The 20828-nt window shown below is 37.7% G+C and overlaps 2 protein-coding genes across 6 annotated transcripts in view; both read right to left on the bottom strand.

Moving 5' to 3' along the window:
• Positions 1–924: 924 nt before the first annotated feature.
• The window catches only part of LOC148073955 (UPF0606 protein KIAA1549), a 36603-nt gene continuing 16699 nt past the window's right edge, over positions 925–20828 (bottom strand). The window contains exons 7-22 of one of the 5 annotated variants that reach the window (XM_087796888.1): positions 20319–20502; positions 20184–20243; positions 19971–20116; positions 16417–16594; positions 15441–15625; positions 11237–11469; positions 9853–9989; positions 9605–9619; positions 8422–8627; positions 8128–8351; positions 7911–8055; positions 6828–7142; positions 5586–5638; positions 4495–4643; positions 4095–4249; positions 925–4022 (exon numbers count right to left, since the gene is read on the bottom strand). In XM_087796888.1, the coding sequence (XP_087653014.1) occupies positions 3786–4022; positions 4095–4249; positions 4495–4643; positions 5586–5638; positions 6828–7142; positions 7911–8055; positions 8128–8351; positions 8422–8627; positions 9605–9619; positions 9853–9989; positions 11237–11469; positions 15441–15625; positions 16417–16594; positions 19971–20116; positions 20184–20243; positions 20319–20502 (2622 nt within the window). In that variant the 3' untranslated portion in view covers positions 925–3785. Of the gene's footprint in view, positions 4023–4094; positions 4250–4494; positions 4644–5585; positions 5639–6827; positions 7143–7910; positions 8059–8127; positions 8352–8421; positions 8628–9604; positions 9620–9852; positions 9990–11236; positions 11470–15440; positions 15626–16416; positions 16595–19970; positions 20117–20183; positions 20244–20318; positions 20503–20828 lie in introns of all 5 variants that reach the window. The other 4 variants (XM_087796886.1, XM_087796891.1, XM_087796887.1 and 1 more) reach the window with 4 other exon arrangements.
• Positions 12909–14895, bottom strand: LOC148073956 (uncharacterized). Its single transcript, XM_087797642.1, has 4 exons — positions 14872–14895; positions 13628–13843; positions 13299–13539; positions 12909–12928 (listed from the first exon to the last, which is right to left on the bottom strand). Exons 1-4 carry the CDS (start codon positions 14893–14895, stop codon positions 12909–12911), a joined length of 501 nt encoding a protein of 166 aa, XP_087653768.1.

Genomic DNA, 20828 nt, shown 5'->3' with positions numbered 1-20828 from the left:
AGTTGCTAATGCTACGTGTGACTTCACTGACAAAATGTTGTCACAGAAAAAGACTAAATGATTAGTTTAATCTCAATCCACTGCACAGGAGTGTTTGTGATAAAAGACACTGTGAGTCTTGAAGAAGAACCTGATCCTTCAGCATCGACAGCTTCATGGCTGCGGCTCCTCAGAGGAGGATTTACTGCTGGATCTGCTTCACTCAGCAGCTCCAGATCCTGTGATGGGATTAAAGTGCAGAAGCTTCTCATGATGGGATGAGACTCGAGTGTCCTGCGGGGAGAAGACAACATAAAGTGCCTCATTATTAGCAACAAATACGAGGCTTTTCATGAAAAAATCCACTTTATTTTATTTACTTTTATTTAAACGCAGTTGTTGCTAACATATGCTAACTTTGCTAGCTGGTTGTGTTTGTATTAAAGATAGTTACAGGCTCTATACGACTAGATACATGTAAACATAATATTTTTTTGGTATACAATTGTTAAAACATAATAAATTAAAATGATTAACAAGTTATTAAATTCACGTTTATTAAAACTCACCTTGTTTATCCCAGCAGCACATGAACGCATCAGAGGGCACCGATCAAATGGGGGAAGTGTGACATCTGGTGGTGGTGACTGGTTACTACACTGGAAAATTGAAACGTCGATTTCTGACATTTATTTTGGAAATAGTAACTTAACCAAATATGGAATAAGTTAAGAAGCAGGAAATACGCACGAAACATAAATACACGCAAATTAATATATATATATATATATATATTTATTTGTTACTTGTGTATTTAGTTTTATTTTCTTATCTTGTTTTATACATCGTTTTAATCCTCCTTTTATATTTTTATGTGTCGTAATTTTCACCGTCTGGATGATGCACTTTAAATGTCGTTGTACAAGTGCAATTACAATAAAGAGATTCTAAATCTGATGCATTTCTGTTTTACATTTGATAGAACAATCTCGTTTTTTCAATATTAAATGTTATTTACCATTATTTTTAATCATTACATTTGGCTGATTTGGCTGAAAGGACAACAAAATTAAAAAAAAAACCGACGTAAATGAACAAAAACAGAAAAAAGGAAATAAAATAGAAAAAAAAGTTACTGAATAATACTTAGAATAATGAAAACAAACACGCACAAGTGACTTGTCTTTTTTTAGAGGTTTCATATCAGAAAATCAAGACAAAAAATCGTGGAACATGCAAAATAAATGTGGCTGGGCCTGCCAACCAGACAAACAAACAAAAAAACAACAAAAAAACAAACATAAAAGAGAGTGACCAGCAGAGGGAGCCAAACGAGTGTCTCCATCTTTGGTTGAATCCATCTAAACTCTAAACTCACTACATATAAGAAATATTTGAAGGTCAAGTCGTTGTTTGGGGGAAACTAGAGGCACTGCACGAAAGCAGGTCAAATAAAAACTGTTGATTCAACTAAATTTAGCAGTAAAATGTGTTTTTGATCATCTATGGAGGAAACAAAACCTTGTTTCATACAAATCAATGACAAATGTACAGATTTTCCTTCTTTTTTTTTACTCACAAAAAGGCAAATATTTAAATACTGCATGAAACAGAAAGAGTGATTCAGTAAATAGTCAATAACAAGTCTTTCACCGTCCAGGCTGTTGAACAATTGTGTGACACAAACTCAAAGACATGAAGCAGGATCATCAGTTGATGGAGTGGTGGCTCGTCGTAGCTGCATCTGTGACGGTGTGAAGGCAGAACGTGGCTCAGAAGAACTGATGGTTGAAAGTAAAAACTGAATTACAGATTTAAAAAAAAACAACTGGATCCACAGGACAAAACCTACTTTCTATACGTTGTCATCTGATAATCGACACTGGAACACCTGGAGCTCTCCACACCTGCTACAAATGTTGTAAGACTCCTGATCTAGACGACCTTCAATATTTGGTTATGCTACAGTATATTTCAGTTGTATGTTCTAGCTACTCACTCGGCTCAAACTGGGTGAAAACGATCCATATAGTCTCGATAAAAAATGTTTCATGGGTCAGTCTCATACGAGAAGATGTTCACAAAGAAGCTTCCTTTACCTCTTTATACATTTAAGAGAGAATTCATTTCATATTTTGTCTCTTTCTTTTACTCTACCTTTGTCTGTTCGCAAAACAACAAAACGTTTGAGAAAATAGAACTGATTTTTCGGACTATAAAGCACACTTAAAGTCCTTTCTTTTTTATTCCAAATATCATAATGAGCCTAAAATTCCAGTGCGGCTCATGTACTCGTCGTACTTAATGACCTTGAACCGATTTAATGGTGTTCATGACGCTCAAATATCCATGAAACGTTTTAGTACGACTTTGGTAATCTATGAAGCCTCCCTGTGAGCCTCTGTAGTATAACTGTGCAAGGCTCGGTTGGTTTTACTCCAGGTTTCGTAGTATTACCCCTTGAAACTCTGTCGTATTACCCTGCCAGACTTCATAGTATTACCCCGCAAGACTCTGTAATATAACCCTGTGAGATTTTGTAGTATTACCCCGCGAGACTCGGTAGTATTACCCCGTGAGACTCGGTAGAATTACCCTGTGAGACTCGGTAGAATTACCCCGTGAGACTCGGTAGTATTACCCTGTGAGACTCGGTAGTATTACCTGTGAGTCTCAGTGTCATTACCCTGCTAGACTCTGTGGTATTACCCCGCGAGACTCCTTAGTATTACCCTTCGAGACTCCATAGTATTACCCTGCGAGACTCCGTAGTATTACCCAGCAAGACTCCGTAGTATTACCCTGCAATACTCCGTAGTATTACCCAGCAAGACTCCGTAGTATTACCCCGCGAGACTCCGTAGTATTACCCTGCGAGACTTTGTATTATTACTCCGCGAGACTCTGTAGTATTACTCCGCAAGACTCTGTAGTATTACTCCGCAAGACTCTGTAGTATTACCCTGCGCGACTCTGTTGTATTACCCTGCGAGATTCCAGAGTAATACCCTGTGAGACTCCGTTGTATTACCCCACGAGACTCCAGAGTATTACCCTGTGAGACTTTGAAGTATTACCCCGCGAGACTCCAGAGTATTACCCTGTGAGACTTTGAAGTATTACCCTGCGAGACCCCGTTGTGTTACCCCGCGAGACTCCAGAGTATTACCCTGTAAAACTCTGAAGTATTACCCTGTGAGACACCATATCTATCTAGTATTACCCTGCAAAACACTGTAGCATTACCCTGCGTATAACCTTGCAGGGTTCCAGAGTATTACCCCGCGGGTCTCCCAAGTACAGAGTAATACTACGTTTGAAATTGACCCAATCATATGCTTTATAATCCGAATAATACAGTAAAGGTCTTTTGGTGCAGCTGCTCCCGAGCTCAGTAGCTCTATCGCCACCTGCTGTTCCGATAAATCAAATCTATAGAGGATATTTCAGAAGCTAAAAAAGGAAAGAACTTATATGTACAAAATAAATACAAGACATTACATTGAGTAAAAGAGACTTGGATGTTATGAGCTGCTTGGCAATGGTCTGCACTCTCTGAGTGCTTTTTCTGCTTTGATGTTTAGCTGTTAGCTGACGATGGTTCAATTCCCGCAGGAGACGTATCGTCTCAGTCTGTTGTGTCAGTGTGAGCCAGACGTGGATGTGGTCACGTAAGACGGTGAGGTTCTGAGGGAAGGTCACGCTCTGTCAGTCATGTTGAGCGGCCCAGACGTCCCTCAGCTCGCGCCCCCCGACTTCCATAGGAAGCATTTCTCAAGGCTCCGTGTCGGGCCGGACCCGAGGGCTCAGCTCCGGTAGCCGGACACGGCGGCTTGTTTCTGGGAGAGACGCGACAGTTCTTCCCTGATGGCTTTGATCAGGGAGGCGGAGGAGTGGGGGGGCGGGATGCTGTCCAGGGGCGGCGGCGCCGACATGTAGCCCGCCCCGGGGTCCAGGTGCGCTGGGGGGGCCGAGGGTTCTCGCCCGCCGCTCCGGGTCGCCTGGAAGATCGAGCGAGGCGGGTAGAGAGGGAAGTCCGGGAGCTGAGGAAACGACAGTGAAAGAGATGAGACCGAATATGAAGATGAACGAAGGACAAGATCGTCTTCACTCACCGTGTCTTTTTCAGGGACGGATCTGGAGAAGACGTCGTCGTGGAAGTTGCTCCAGCCGGACGATCCGTTCTGCCCCTGATGACCCCTGACCCCTGCTGGGAAGCCATTCATCCTGCTGGACAGGCCCACCTGTGTGAGGTGGTGAAGCTGTGCACCTGTACACACACACACACACACACACACAGACACAGACACAGACACACACACACACACACACACACACACACACACACACACACACACACACACACACACACACACACACACACACACACAGACACACACACACACACACACGTTTAATGTTTCACATTACCTGTAGCATCAAACTCCACATCTTCTTCATTATTTCCAGAGACAACAGGTCCATGAATAAAAAGACTTAAGTCCAAGTCTGTACCTGATCCGCCGCCTACTGGTCGCGGCCTCGCAGAAGAGGACAGCTCGTCGCTGTAGTGCCCCCTGCTGGTGTACAGGCTGTCTGACTGGAGTTGCTCCGAGAGTCCTGCTGGTTCTCCTGGTGGAAGGAAGCTGGAGCCAAGGCCCTGCCTGAGAAAACAAAAGGTCGACTTTCAACTTCCAGTTCAGGTGCAAATAATTCCTTTTTTTTCAACTTGAATCTCTGATTCTATTCCAAGTTAATCTTTGTCATCATTTTTCTTTGTGTTTTTTTTCTTTGATCTATGTTCTTTATCTTTAGAGTTTTTGTCATTTGTCTTTTTGTTGTTGTTGTTGTTTTATTAATCTATTGTCTGTGTTGCTGTGAGCTGGGAAACTATTTCCCGAAGGAGATCTCCAGATGGATCAATAAAGTTTATCCATCCATCCATCTATTTATTATTTTGTGTGTTTATTATTATAAAATATTAAAAAAAAAAAGAAAAATCAAAGGGATAACTACAGTATATTTAAGTTTTCTTTTGAAAATATGTTTTTTCTTAAGGCTTCCTATTTAAACGATATGCATTAAAGGCCCAATGTGTAGGTTTTCAAATAGTGTTTCTGGCTCCCTCTAGTGGTAAAGAGAGAAGTCGTAAATTCTGTGTTTCGCTTGTACATAAAGAAAACTATTGTATAAGTCAACTACTTCATATGAAAAAGTGTCACTGACTCACTTCTGTAAAGAAGTTTGATCATCAAAACGAAACCTATGATCACTGAAACATGATAAAATAACAACAAAGTCTAAATGTTACATATTAATTTGATGATTTTAAGTTGAAAGTCTTGTGTAAAAAAGCATCAGTGAAGCGTGTCGTGCCAGCAGCAGAGTTCTGCTGTGTGCTGATAAGTGCTCGGAGAACATCCACTGGACCTGATCCATTAAACTAATAAAATAAAAATGACTGCTTCAATTATTCATGTGGCCGAGTTGGATCCTCCTGAAGAATATTCTCTGAGGTGAGAGGCTGGAAACACTATTGATCAGGAGCAAAACGATCCCGATCGAGGAAGAAGTGAAATAGTGACTGAAGACTTGACCCACTTTACCTTTGCACCAGACCCTGGACCGCGGGAGGAGACAGACTCAGCTCGGAGAATCTCTGAGGGAACAAAAAAAAGAATTTCAAGATTGTTTTTAAAAAATGAAGCAATGCAAACACGTTGTCCTCGTTTGTCCTTATCGATTTGAATAAAGCTTTATTGATACAGTTGAACAGTGTGACCCATAGGGTCGGTTTTTATACGATAAATTAAAACATGTGCTGTACACGATAAATAAAGTAAAAAATATCTCATATTTATTTAATTGTATTTTTCTGGCTTAATTTCTAAAATATTTAAACAAATTATTTAGAATGGCTTTCTTGAGTTACATTTTTTTTAATTATGATTTATTAAAAAAAAATCATTATTAAGTTTGGACACAAACCCTTTTTTTTCCGGCTGTTAATACCACAATTATTCCAGTAAGCAGGACATTTAAATAAATATATTAAAACTATTTGTACCAAAAAATTGTATTTACTAGGTAGTAAAATAAAGTTAACATTTTTGGTACAATATTTATAATAAGCGCTGTAAAATTTAAATTTACATTTAAATCTTTTTTTGCCATATCTTTATTATTATCTTTATTATATATATATATATATATATATATATATATATATATATATATATATATATATATATATATAAAAAGGATGTTGACCTAATGGACATTTATTAAATTGTTTGAGTTAAGAAATTGTTTTTAAATTAATCCGATTTTTTTCCCTACATATCTATATCTATCTAGATAGATATAGATGCCATATCTTTATTATTATCTTTATTGTATACATATATATTTATATATATATATATATATATAGGGAAAACGTATGTAGGGAAAAAGTGATCCGATTTTTAAAAAACTATTTCTTAACTAAAACAATTTAACAAATGTCCGTCAGGTCAACATCTTTCTTATCCCATCCGTGAACTACAGCTAGTTTATTTATTCATTGTTTTCAGTTCATTCTTCCCTTGTTGGGGATATTTGAGTCGTCATTCATCTTCAGGACGTCCAGAGAGCTGAGGGGGGGTCGCGAGGGGCGACAGATGGAGGAATACTTAACTGATTAGTTGACTTGGAGGACATGATTAAACCTACAGCTACGAGCTTCATGCTGGGGATGAACCCAAACATGAAAGCGAGCGTCGTTGTTAGGATGCGACAAATGTTCCGCAAAACTATCGACAAAATATCTGATTCCGGGTCACGATGCTTGTGTGGGAACTACTCACGCTGGGGAAGGGACACTGATAAGAGTTGCCCCAGTTCTTGTTGTTCCGTCCTGGGGGGCTGGAGTCGGAGAGGTGGACCCCCGGGAGCGTGATCCCCGCGGTGCTGCCCTGAGAAGTCGGCGACACCAGGGCGAAGGCGTCGTCCAGCAGCGAGTGCATCTGCTGCCGAGCTTCTTCGATGGAGGGCCGGGGAGGCATGTAGGGGGGAGGCGGGGGAGGGGCTTGACCTGGAGGGGAGGAAGTGGAGCCGAGGAAGACGTCGTCCGTGGGGGAAGGGCTTCTGTGAGGGGAGGCCGCCGCTTGGTCCGGGTCAGACTGGAAGGATAAACAGGGTCAAAGTCTGAGGCAACGTTCCTATGAAAGTATTTCAGTGTCTTCAGAGATACTTTAATTTAACATTTAAAATGTTAATGTTTTTAATACAAGGTAATTTTATTAAGCATTTAATTTGTTTTTAAATAATATAATTTAATTATTATACAAACAGGTTGAATTGTTTTTTATAATTATTTAATAAGAAATATATTTTCAAAATAAATATATATATTTTTAAACATGGTTTGATATTCCAATTCTGATAGTTAAAAGAAAAATAAGTATTTATTAAAATTTAATATAAAAATAAACCATAGTGCGAACATTATATAATAAATTTTTTTTGCATTATTAGAATAAAAATATAAAAATATGTGTAAAAAAATGCACTCATTGAAAATGTTTGATTAAAAATAAAAAAAATTATGATAATTCAACCTTTCAATACAGAAATGATTGAATTCAAATATATAAAAAAAAATAAAAATAAAATAAATTTACTTTTAAAAAATAGAATTCTTAAGATATGATTTATTAACAAGAATGATTCTGCAAAATTAGAAATAAAAGACCCTCCTTGACTTTTTTGTTGCTGTTAACAACACGGCTATTCCAGTAAGCAGGAAATTAATGAACTATTTGTACAAAAAAACATCATTTATTAGTATTTATCGCAGCACCTCGTTATAAATACATAAATATAATAACTAACGATGTATAAATAATGGAGTCTGTCGATGACTGCAGCAGGAAGAAGTTCTCACTCACCACATACGCCACATTGTTGACTCCGGGACATTTCCTATACACAGCGTCGGCCTCTTCATTGATCAGGTGATCCTTGTCCGCGTCGGTCAACCTGCCGTTCAGCTGCTCTCTCGTCCTCAGTTTGGGAGAACGCCGTCCTCGCACGCTGCTAACAAACACAGCAACACGTCATCAGCAAATCCAGTCACTTCGGTGCAGTTTAATCCTCGGGTCGAACCTCTTCTTGGGCTCCATGAAGATGCAGGGCGTCTGTGTGTTGGGGTCCAGGATCTTATCGATCTGCATCTGAGCCTTGTGGTAGATCCGATCCTTCTCCTTGACGTCGTCGAAGCCGTTGCTCACTTCCTCCATGGCGGGGAAGTCGTAATGCCCCTTCCTCTTCGCCCGCAGCCGGATCTTGTTCCGGTGGTGCTCGATCTCCGTCTTCTGTCTGAGCGACACCTGGAGGTGCGGGAGGGACGCGTCAGGATTGATGCTCGTGAAGATCATTGGAGGCTCGAGAGGAACGAACCTCCTTGTTGCTGTGGCTGGAGTCTGGCAGGTGGCCATTGGCAGCGGGCTTGTGCGGCGCCGGGAGAGGCATGGGCTGCATGGCGATGAGCTGGACTTTGTTGGGCAGTTTCCGGCTGGCGTCGGTGGCTCGCGACATTCGGTCGACGTGTTCGAAGATGGAGGCCGAGGACAGCTGCTCGCCTGGGCCGTTCATGGGAGGAGGACCTGAAGAAAGAAAACATAAACATGTATTCACATTTAAAACAGTAAATGGTTAACATTCTACACACAAGTGATGGTTTAATGAAGCCTCATTAACAACCTTGTAGAAAGACACTGGGCGTGTGCATCGGCAAGAATCTGGTGCTACCATATGTATCACGATACAGGGGGAACGATACGATACTTCATAGCTCAAGATGGTGGTTGGATTGTGGCATGAGAAGTAGTGGGTTCAATCCAAACTACCACTAAGATGTTGTGTCTCTGAGAAAGACACTTAACCCTGATTGGTTCTGATGGTTGAGGAGGCCCGCTGCCTCGCAGCCTACTGCCATCACTGTTTGATTGTGTGTGTCTGTGAATGGTTGAAAACGTGGCTTGCTGAAAGCAAAGTAAAAGTAAGAGCTATTTTACCATTTATCATAACTCGATATACTGTGATACTGTAGCAACAAGGAGGTACAGTATTTGTAGTATTTTCCAAATTCTGCACCCTTTACAGCATTAACAGATCACATGACTCATGATGAAGTCGTAACTGCTGTCACACCATGTCCAAACATCAGCTTTAAAAGATGCTGTAGTCGACTGTATCCTCTCGTCCTCAGTCACCTCAGGAATCTTGCAAGATTTTACTTTACTTTAGGTTGCGGAAGGATGTAATGAGTGCTGCCGTCTAGTGGCTGGACGTTTAATTGCAAACAAACGCTGTGAATATTTGCATGTTAATTGTGAATGTAATTTTAATCTTTAATCTTAAAAAAAAATAAAAATAAATAAAATAGAATAGAAGATAATACACTGATATAACATGAAATATATATGGCGTTATTCAAGTGTTTCCATATTTTCTTTTCATATTTTAAGGGTGAGATAAAGTGAAGGATGGTGGGAAGACAAACACAAACGGACGACGTTGAAAAACACCTGGTTAAACTGCAGGATACTGAGACACTTAAATGAAAAGAACAAACTCTTACCAATTCTATTCTTGGCTGCAACAGAGAGCAAAGGTTTAGAAAGTTTGATAGAGACAAGTGTCAGTCGAGGAAGAAAAAGGGTCAGAAAGTACAGTTTGAACGAACTGCTTCAGTCACCTTGTGAATCAACACGACCTTAAGATGAAGTGCTCACTTCACATTGCCCCCCCGCCTCCCTGTCCTCCTTTAAACCCCCTCTTTCACCCTCTTTATCTCCCAACTCCTGATGTGTTGCCAGGGTTACTCACCGTTTAAAACATTGATGGGGGCTTTTCTGTTTTGCTTGCTGTCGCTGGGCGTGCCCTGGGCTCTCAGGTTCTCCTCGGGTGCTTCTCTCTCGCAGGAGCGGTCACTTACCACAGAATCCCCGTCTGATGGCGAGACCCTGAGAAGAAAAAAAACACATTCGCATGAATAATACACACGTCCTGGACGACCGTGCATAATCGAAAACTCAGTTCATCCGCTAAGAAAAACTCTGGCAGCGTCTTCTAGGAAATAATGATGTGAACAATAGTGTTGATTCAACTTATTGTGAAGAGCATGTTAAAATTAGTTTAGTTTTGAGTATATTTTGTGTATAGATTAAAGTACTTAAAAGCCACTACTTATTTGAAGAGAATATTTTAAATGTTTAAACTCAGTTTCAGTTTTAATTGGAGTCACCAGTTTATGTCATTTAACTTTTTAAAGGTTGTCTAATTTGATTTAAAAAAAAGTTATAACTATTTGCAGGGTTTGTTCATCTTTGGGTTGCAATTAAAACGTACAGCCACTAGATGGAGGCACTCATGAACTCAACCTCAGATCCAGGAGATGCTTAGGACGAGAGGATACAGTTGACTCCATCAGCTTTTAAAGCTTGTGTTTTGACATATTTTGGTTTCAAAACAAATGTGACTTTGAAGTGTCAAGTTGTCTGTAAATTTTGTAACGAGTGAAGAATTCGGAAAATACTACAAAAACTAAAGTAACAATACTCATTCATATTCCTAATGATAAGCATACATTTATTTTATTTTAAATGTATTAACAGATCCAATACCTTATTATCTAGTTAAATATGTCCATTTAACAAAAGAGAAAGATTATTATTATTATAATAATATATAATAATAATATAATAATTTTATTTAACATTTTACAGTGTGGTCTAGATGATAATGTGATCAACGACAAAAGGACAGTGAGAACGTGTTTTAAAATATAATTTTTATATTCTAATGAGATTTTATTAAAGTGAAGTAAAGTTTAGATTTATGATATTGGTCAGTACCGAAATAAATTAATTGTGTCGTTACTGTTGGTGTTGTTCTTCCTATCATATTTTTATACAAACAAAAAAGATTATAGAACAACAGCACTTAAATCAACGTTAATCAGGCAAAAAGATTAAAAACAATACATACAAAATGCATAACTTTTAGTGTAATTATATTTTGTGTGAATGTTTTACCCTGTACATTTAGTATGAAAGTCATTTTTTTCAAGATTTAAAATATTATTTACTATATTAATCCAACTATACTAATGTTTTGGTGCTGGTTCTGGTTTGAACCGACTTATAATTGACACAATGTGTTGAAATGTAAGATCTTCACATGTTCTATCAAAGGCTGTCTGAACACTGACCTTTCTCGTCTGTTGCGCGACGCCCTGGTGAAGGATGCCGATTTTTTGGAAGCGGGCATGGGGATCTCTCCATTCTCTAATGGATTCATTCCATCTTTCAGAGACAATGGCAGGGGCGGCGGGCCAGAGGCTGGTGGGATTGATTCCTGGATCACCATGACATCATCCTTGCTGTGCTGGCCGAGGTGCAGCTTGGCAAAGTCGAAGCCTTTTACACTGGGAGTCTGCAACTGCTGAGTGGGTGGGCGAGGTTTATTGGAAAATGAGGTACAAAGAGAAGGACAAAGAGCATGTTTTTCTCCTAATTCCATTTTAAACATAAGTCTATAATCCCTATGATTGGTGCATCAGTAATTGTATTAAAAAAACTGAGTATGCCAAAGTATCTCAACCAGCAAGCATGTTTGATGTAAGGGATGGATATCAATACTCATATGTTCTAAAATAAATTGACCTAAAAGCAATGTCGACTTTGGTGCTTCATCTCAGTTTTCCATGATATTCTTTTTGTCTTTTTAAAATGTGATAATTTAATGTAGAAAAATCTATATTATATATATAATAATCTATATTATTTAAGATTCTGGAATGAATTTGGTGTTGATTCTTTAACCACAGATTCAATTGTACAAGTATGGCATGGGAATATAAATTAAACAACGTACTCATTGCAGAGCTAGTGTCTACACAGTAAAAATGATCATGAGAAATGTTTCTGATTAAGTTAACATCTAGATATAAGTAGTTGAAGTTCCTTTTTTCTGGAGTTAACCTTCTGTTAATTGTTATTTACAATTTTATTAAGATTCAAAAATGAGGTTAAATAAATATATAATATAAATATTTCAGTAAAATTACAATTTTATGTTATTTTTACTTACTTGAATACTTGATGTCTTTAAAGAGCAACTCATGTATTTATGCAAGTGTGTCTTAAAAAGGTGTTGGACTCTATTGTATCATCAGTATGTGTCTACTTGTACAAAAATCTCTTTTCATTGAAGTATTTACATTAGAAAATGATCTTAATCCCCGCTCACTGAAAACACTTTTGTGTTGTGTTTTTCCTGAGATTAAATCTTGTTCACCATAACCACGCCCACTCTGCTGTGATTGGTCAAGCATCAAGATTCTTTACCGCGTGTCATTTACCCCAGAAGTTTCCACCTTCAAGGGACTCTTTGTATAAACAAAGCTGGGCGTGATTACAGCTGGCAGGAGGAGTGAAGACCATTATTGTGTCATAATGGAAACTGCTCTCGTAACCTCTCGTTCGTCCAGATTTCATACGGGTGAGAACTTTATAAAGTAATAAATTACAAATGTGGTCAAGATGAGAGACTTACTGCATCTTGGATAGGATTCAACATTTAATACATGTGAGTGAGTCAAAAGAGTTGAGTTTTAACAATAGTTGCCCTTTAATTAAAACATTTTGACCTAAAGTTTCACATTATATAAGTTTATATTTTATTTATCTGTCTTGACTGCCCTTCACAACAGTCCCAGTAAATAAAGGGGCCCCTTTAAGAAATTAAATTTACCACTTTTCACTCCGAAACTCTTCCTAAACAGTGTGTTTTGGTTGTAGACTGCAGACCAGATGCAGAGCTTACAAGCATCTGCTGCTGTCGAAGGGCCAAAATACACAGATTCAATAACACGAGTGTAATCAGGATCTGGACTGTGATGCTGAGTGAAAAGAAAAAAAAGGCAGGAAAAAGGGTTTTAATAGTAAACAGAACCTCTGCTGTCCTGAACAAAAGAATTATTTGAGACAAGTGTGAGCTAGAAACTACCACTCTTACTCTGACCTTGAGTAAAAAGAACTTTCTCTTTGTTTATTGTTGCACGTTACGTGACCTGAAGCAGCTCGCCGCTATAAAACTAATAATCCGGTGCGACGCCTGCCAGTAAGAAACAGCAAATCCTTGAGAGTTTGCTCAGCGGCACGTCAACAATACTTGCCTTTGTGTTGCAGAAGAGAAACACAGGAACCGTTTGGTTATAATTAACAGCGAGACAGAAGTGAACCAGGTTCTAGAAGGACAACTATAAATACCTCGAGCCACAGAATCAAAGTGTGGTCCGAACACTAACACCAGCACGTGTCTAGGGGAGGAAGCATGGGTCGAATCTACGATGACTACATCCAGTACCTTCTGAGTTTTATCAACTCCTCGCCCATTTTGTCGTTTGGCGCTCCGAGACGGAACCAGAGCTTCTATCAATTCTTTCCCATCATCGTCATCATCTTCCTCACTGCTCAGACTCACTTCACTCTTGGTGAGAGCGTCTGATTTCTGAGACGAAGTAACAAAAGATGTGACAAAGAACCTCCGACTACAAACACACACACACGTCTAGATGATCACAACCACCACTCTGTACCTTTCCCTTTTCATCCTCCTCCTCCTCTTCTTCATCTTCATACTCCTCCTCATACTCCTCTTCCTCACACTCCCACTCCTCTTCTTCCTCACTAAACTCTAAATCACTCTTAAAGGGAGGAGTGGAGCGCTGAGACGGAAGGTTTCTCTCCTCCAGTGACGCGGTGGACTGAGAGTGTGGGAGGTTTATAGGTTTAATAACAGCTACGCTGCTACTCTACTACAAATCAATGTGAACATCACACAATATTATTTTCGTTTTTGAAGGACTTTAAGTTTGACTTGGACACACAAACTTTGACACGCCTGCTTTAAGTTGATGGAAACTGAAGCTCAGTTTTATCTCCAGGTGTCTGTTGGGGAGCTTCATGAAGTTATGATGCATTTTAAAGAATTTACTAAAAGACTTTTACTATCCTACAGTCAACCCCAACTAAAAGCTCCCGCAGCAACAACGGGTTCTTCCCCAAACAGACACAAACTTTTAATTTTTACTCTGCTTTATGTTAATAATTCAATTGCATTTTTATTTATGTTTACGATTTTTATTTTTTATATTTCATATTTAATCTTGGACAACTAGTTGGTGGAAATGTTAACCGACAATGGCAAAAAAATAACTCTGATTGTTATGTTTTATGTTGGTTGTCACTAAAATAAATAATTAATATACTATTTCTGAATGTATTGTTTATTTTTAAAGAAATTAATAATATTAATTTAGATATTTGAGCAGTGTATGGCATATCAATAGATTCAATAGGTTTTTTAAAAAATATAATTCACTTGCTTTTTGTTATTTCCATCTACTACACCACAAACTAATTAATAAGCCAAAAAACCATCCAAGTCTAACAGAAAATATTTTACTATTTTGCGTAAACCCCACTTGGCAACTGCATAATTAAGCAGTCACAAGCCAAAATAAAAACATTCTTTCTCCATAAAGAAATACATTAAAAAAAAAAGAAAATATGTATAAAGCCAATAGGATTGAGCCGACACTGGACCGCTGCAAATGATGCGTGTTCACAGAGGTTTCCAAGAAACCAACAATAGATGCAACACAAAAGACTTGTTGAAATTTAAAACAAACATATAAGAGAACATTCATTCAAATTCTACCGTTAATTCTATACCAGGGTCACGGGGGGGAGGAAACCGGAGTAAGAAAAAAAGGGAGAACATACAAACACCAAACTGGAAAGGCCGAAAGTTGCCTCAAGCTTGAAGTGAACCCCTGACCTTCTTTTTAATCATGCTAACCATCGTGTGACCCACTGAAAGAACATTGTGTTATTAATGTACCATTCTATGGAAATTAAAATGATGCTTTGACAAGTTTTTTTTTAATGAAAATAAAAGGTACTTAATGCTTGTTTAATTCAAAATTATCTCATCAGGATTAAAAATGTAGTTTGGAAAACTATAAACATAAACAAAAAGGAAAAAAAAACAAGGAATATTACAGTTTATCTACTTATATCTCTCTAAACCAGCATGTGTCTATTCAAGGACTAAATAATGGAATTGACTCAATGTTGCATCAAGTCTCAAGTGAATTACAGTTGAATCTATTCTGAGAATTCAAATGAAAATAACATTTTAAAATATGCATCCTCAACATGTCTGATTGTTTTTATCCCTAATGTATAATTTAGTGTCTATGAATATTGAAATGAATGCTGCGATGGCTGCGCTTGTGTTCTCCCTCTTGTGACACATAATCCTTCATACAACACTGAGCATGGATGGAGGTTTGAAAAGAACATTCTCTCGAGCTCATGTGCAGCTCAACACCCATGGAATCGTACCTTCTGTCGCTGCTGGATGGAGGTCATCGCGTCCGGCTGGAATTCCAACTTGTCGGTTCGGCACATTTTCCAGTAGAGGATCGAAATGATGAGGACGACCACCAGGATTGGAATCACGACCCCGATGACGATCCACAAGTTGGCGTTTCCATGGTCAGAGGCCGTGAAGGCCCCTTTCTCCACAGCTGCAAATGAAGAAAACTTTAACCTCCATTTTAATCCACAGTATTTATCTTTAAAATTCAATTTCGTAACAAAATTACCTTGTGAATAAACACTTTTTTTCTGGTTAATGAAATATATTTTGATTCAAGTTTTTCTTTTTGTGGCGTTTCTCAAAAGTGTTCATTCTGTTGGTCGCCAGTCTTTTTTTAGTCTAAACCCAGTTGGAATCTGGAGTAGTTGCAGACAACTCTGATATTTTTAGGCCTTCCTTTGAGCAGCGCCGTGTAGAAGGACGAGCCAAGTGGTGACAAGCGTCGTCTCTGCTGCCATTTTTTAAGACAAAAAATAAATCCACTTTGGCTTTTAAATGTTTGTTTTTCAAAGGAAAAGGCTGACTTGAATTTGCATTTTATATCATAGTGTAAATCAATCAACCACAATGAAAATGTTATCTAACTTTTGTGACATCTAATAAAAAATGATCCAAAAACTAAGTCACATGTTTGAACCCATGGCCAGGGGGCCAAATCCAGGACGCCGGTTAATTTATTGTGGCCCAACGTAGATTGATGTAAATTATATGACGAGCAACAAAGACGCCAGGATTTAAGATAAGATAAGGGGCAGATATTATGGTTGTCAACGATATGAGTAGAACTGGAATTTGTTTGAGGCTCTATTTAGACTCCTCCTTCTTCCTGTTAGGGCAGTATACACTTTGTTTGGCCTGAGATTTATCCCGCTCAAACAGTTTGGCCTCAGTTCCAAGTCAATGAATCCATGAGTTGAAAATCCAACACAAAATACTCACGCTGAGCTAAAACGCCTTGAACTCTGTAACCCAGCACGATGGCAGCCTTTTGCACGTCCAGACTATTGAGCAGGTCGGCTGTTTGCACTGCAGGTATTCGCTGCCCACTCGGGTCCTCCATGAAATAAATGACCTCCAGAGGGTGATCTTCACCTTCCAGTTGGTTCACACTCACGACCTGAGCCAAATAAAAACATTCAAATGAAAAGAAGTTGTGATTCATTTTCCCACAAATAAATATCGATTGAATACAATGATTGTTAAAATGTTTTTTCCCCACAACATTCTTTTTAAAGCCACATGAACATTCTTTCCAGCCAAGACAGAAATAATTCAAGAGCTAAAAAAGGAATCTTTGATGAGTTGCCTAATGAAGTGTCAGAACTTCACTAGAAAAATGGCGTTTTAATGGAAAGCCTCCAGTACTTCCTGTTCTGACTGAAAATATTCTATTATTATCTCCACTGGATCTACATTTAAAGTCCCTCTGATTCCCTCCCGTCGGACCATGGATGCCGTCCCTGCACAAATCTCCATGTGTGGGACTCATAAGTCCAGTAGCACTAGACGCCTGCAGGGAAAACAAAGTCTGCACTCGGAATTACTGCGAACCGTAAAGAGAAGGTCACGCCTGGAATCACACAAAATAACAGCCGTGCAGTCAGAGTTTAATCCATCCCATCCATGGCTGGTTATTAGAGTGGAAGGACGGGGGGACCAATGTGAGTTACACTACGACCCTGATTCGACCCCTGCTTTCATCTGTCTGACGGACTCACACCACTCTGAGGGGTCTGTCGAAAGACTGTCATCCTAGAGATGAGACGAGGCTTCTAAATTAAATGTTGGAACATGTATAATAGATGACCAAATAAAAACAGGAAATGCATAGAAGTTAAGAAGAAATCAAAATTTAAAAGGTGAGATTGCTGTCAAAAGAATTAAGAACTACCTAACTATGGTGGCTGACAACTGACAAACTTAGTAGAAGTTAACATACCATATTATACGGTAATTGACTTTGTTTTTGTTAGGTTGTGGAATTGATATGCATTTTTAATATATGGCTTATATATTTTATTGAGTATAATAACTTTCCCCCTTTTTTTTTAATTAAAAAAATAATATAGTCAAATATCAATTTATTGTTGATCCGATTTTCATTTGTTTGATTCTTTTTTTTACTATTATGTACAACGAAGTATAAGGCCACACAAAAAATATTTTTGTTGACGTATATTACACGATTAAAGTCCTTCACGATACGTTTATTACAATATTAAAGTCACGTACATAACGTTTATTACAAGATAAGAGTCATATATTACATTTATTACGATATAAAAGTTGTATATATAAAGTTATTTAAAAGATAAGAGTAATATATAACATTAATTACGATATTAAATTAGTATAACGTTTAATACGGGATAAGAGTCATATAATACAATTATTATTATATTAAAGTAGTATTTATAACGTTTATTACGAGATAAGAGTAATATATTACATTTATTATGATATTAAAGTCTTATATATATAGTTTATTATAAGATAAGAGTCATATATTACATTTATTATGATATTAAAGTCGTATTTATAACGTTTATTTCAAGATTAGAGTCAAATATTACATTTATTACGATATTAAAGTCATATTTATGACATTTATTACGAGGTAACCGTCATATATTAAATTTATTACGATATAAAAGTCGTATATATAACTTTTATTACAAAATAAGTAATACATTACATTTATTACGACATTAAAGTCGCAATTATAACGTTTATTAAGGGATAAGAGTCATGTATTACATTTATTACGATATTTAAGTCATATATACTGCGTTAATTATTACGTTTAAAGAGATTAATGTTGAATATGTGGCCTTAATAACAAGATTAAAGTCATAATTTTCAGTTACTATTCAGTTAAAATTAAGTCTTATATATTACATTTATTACAAGAAAAAAGTTGTATATTTCATATTAGTCAAGTAAATGTATGAATTTAATCTTGTAATATCTATAACTATTATCTTGTAATAATACATGAAACTGTATATTGCTTATATTGCATACTATATTTTATTACTGCATTATTTTTATTTTATTTACTTTACTGCTATCAGAACATTTTTTACGGACAAGCTCTGGAAACAACATTGAATGTTTCTCGAGCTGCTGCCTCGATCCACTCTCTCCGACGTAAAGTCTTAATCAAGCCAGGAAACACAGAGAGACAGAGAATGAATAATTGATCTGCATCTCTTCGGCTCAGAGGAGCCATCCAGTGAGGGGTTGAAGAAATAAGGGCGAGCAGATAAAATCAAGCGCTGGAGAGTTTGTGGTCTTGCCCCTGGCCTGAATAGGATGCTGTTGTCATAGCGACACAGGGCCACTCTGTCCTCACAGCCGGGCAGGTGCAGAGAGCTCCACAAAAGAGAGTCTTATTAGTAAAGCGGCGAGGTTTTCTGTTACAGACACGGCAGGGCTTTCATAATGAGTCCTCAGTAGCCGCCTTAAGCACGCGGACAGAGAAAGTGTTACAAGGAAGAGAGCTTTTTAGAGATTAAGGGCCTTGTGTTCAAACAGTTAAGAAGCCAGAACTGTGAATTACTGATGATCAAGGCTGAAGGATGCGACTGGATTTGACTTTATCCTCTAGTTTTGCATCCTTGAGCTTTAATGCACAACCAGAAAATACTCAATTGTTTCTATAAATATATGTAAATATATGTGCATGAAATATATACATATTCATGTAAAGCTTTTATGAAAGTATGTCATTGGTATGGATGTCAATCGGTACATTTTAAATGTTGAAACCTTCATATTCTTATGTTTCTTTTAAGCATTTAAAAAAAAAAATGCAATTCTTTTATTTCTTTATTGAAAGCTTGACTTTAATCATGTAATATAATAAATTGTATCCTCTAAGGTTGAATATTTTTTACATTGAAAGGTCGAATTTGTTAATTATTTCTAATTATTTGTTAATTTGTAAATTCAATTTTAAAAAACTGAATATTTTCAAACCAAAAAGAGATTGTTGTCAAAAGTAATGCATAGTATGGTGGCTGGCGACGGACAAACTAAACAGCTGTGTGTTAAACACTAATAAAATAAAGCAACCATTCAATATTATATAGTCATTTACATGAAAATGATACTTAATAATTTATTGTTTTTTCAGATATTAAAATGTACAGGTCACTGTTTGTTTATTACGGATTTAACTTGTTAATTAATATTCTTGAACGTATTTTTCTATATTTAACTTATATCTAACTCTATATTTAAAAAATATGCATTTATTTTGGAAATACTTGAAATGTATATATATATATACAGTATATATGGTTTCTTTTTATTTAAATAAAAAAAAAAAATTAATATATATATTTTAAATCCAATTTCAACTTTTTTAATGTTAAATCACCATTTATTATTCTGATATTGCTGATATCCATGAGCATTTCTACTCAAAGAATTTTAAAAAGTAACAGTAATATGACACTTTTTAGTCACAATACATTCAAAATCCTCACCTGAACGCTGCTGTTGCCAACAGTTGTGGCTCTCTTCACACGTCGGAGCAGACCCATGGCTTCCCCCAGCAGCGTGGCCACCCTGCGCTCCATGTTGGCCTGGAAGGTCCTGTCGCTGGTCTTAGTGTCCTGCACCCCGAGGAGAACTGTGGCCACAAGGAGACACTGGTCAGCACACAGAAGAGAAGCTCATGTTCAGAGACGGAACCTCACCTGTTCTGACCCAGGAAAAACGGAGAGACTTGCTGGTGTTCAGCATCGGATAATGAAAGGCTTCGGGGATAAAAACAAGATTTAAAGATGATGGAGCCGTGGGAAACTTTGAGAGGAAGGAAGTGAAGGACTCACGCTCAGCAATCTGCTGCACGGGAAAGCCCATGTAGTAGCTGAACTCCACGGTGGTGAGCTTCATGAGAGCGTCGCTGACCTCTGACCCGGTTAGAAACCCTCCGGAGCTGCGGACAGTGAAGGTAATGTCCACTGGTTGTCGTGCTTGCTGGATTTTAGGGGTTGCCATGGTGATGTTTAATATCTGGGAAAGAGAAAAGGTGAACATTCATTAAACACTTTCAAATACTTCCAACAGAAGACATCGAGAATAAACTGACATTAGCTTGATTTATTTATACGTTCGGACAAAGCCATAGATCGGACTTATTCAAATCATGATTCCATACAATACTGAGCTCACAATACGATCAGATATAGTTCGACACACTTGCATCATTTTGGGAAAATGTGAGTAACATCTTGTGATTGTTCAACTCTCTTTTTATTTAATTGATAGAACGGAAAGCTAAAATATGTGGAAACATCGACTGGAGTCAACTGTATCCTCTCATCCTCAGACGCCTGTAA

This window comes from Callionymus lyra, chromosome 8 (genome assembly GCF_982586985.1).
Source record: "Callionymus lyra chromosome 8, fCalLyr1.hap1.1, whole genome shotgun sequence".
Taxonomy (NCBI): Eukaryota; Metazoa; Chordata; class Actinopteri; order Syngnathiformes; family Callionymidae; genus Callionymus; species Callionymus lyra.
Note: the sequence above shows the minus strand (reverse complement) of the source record. Positions and strands in the feature narration are given on the sequence as shown.

Bases quoted from the DNA above. Each gene is read 5' to 3' on its own strand.
- LOC148073956 (XM_087797642.1), bottom strand. From the start codon at position 14,895: ATGGTTAGCATGATTAAAAAGAAG. The intron at 13,844-14,871 runs GTCAGGGGTTCA...GATTTGTAGTAG, and splicing joins TTAGCATGATTAAAAAGAAG to AGTAGCAGCGTAGCTGTTAT. The intron at 12,929-13,298 runs GTATTTATAGTT...CTTTTCACTCAG, and splicing joins CTTTGATTCTGTGGCTCGAG to CATCACAGTCCAGATCCTGA.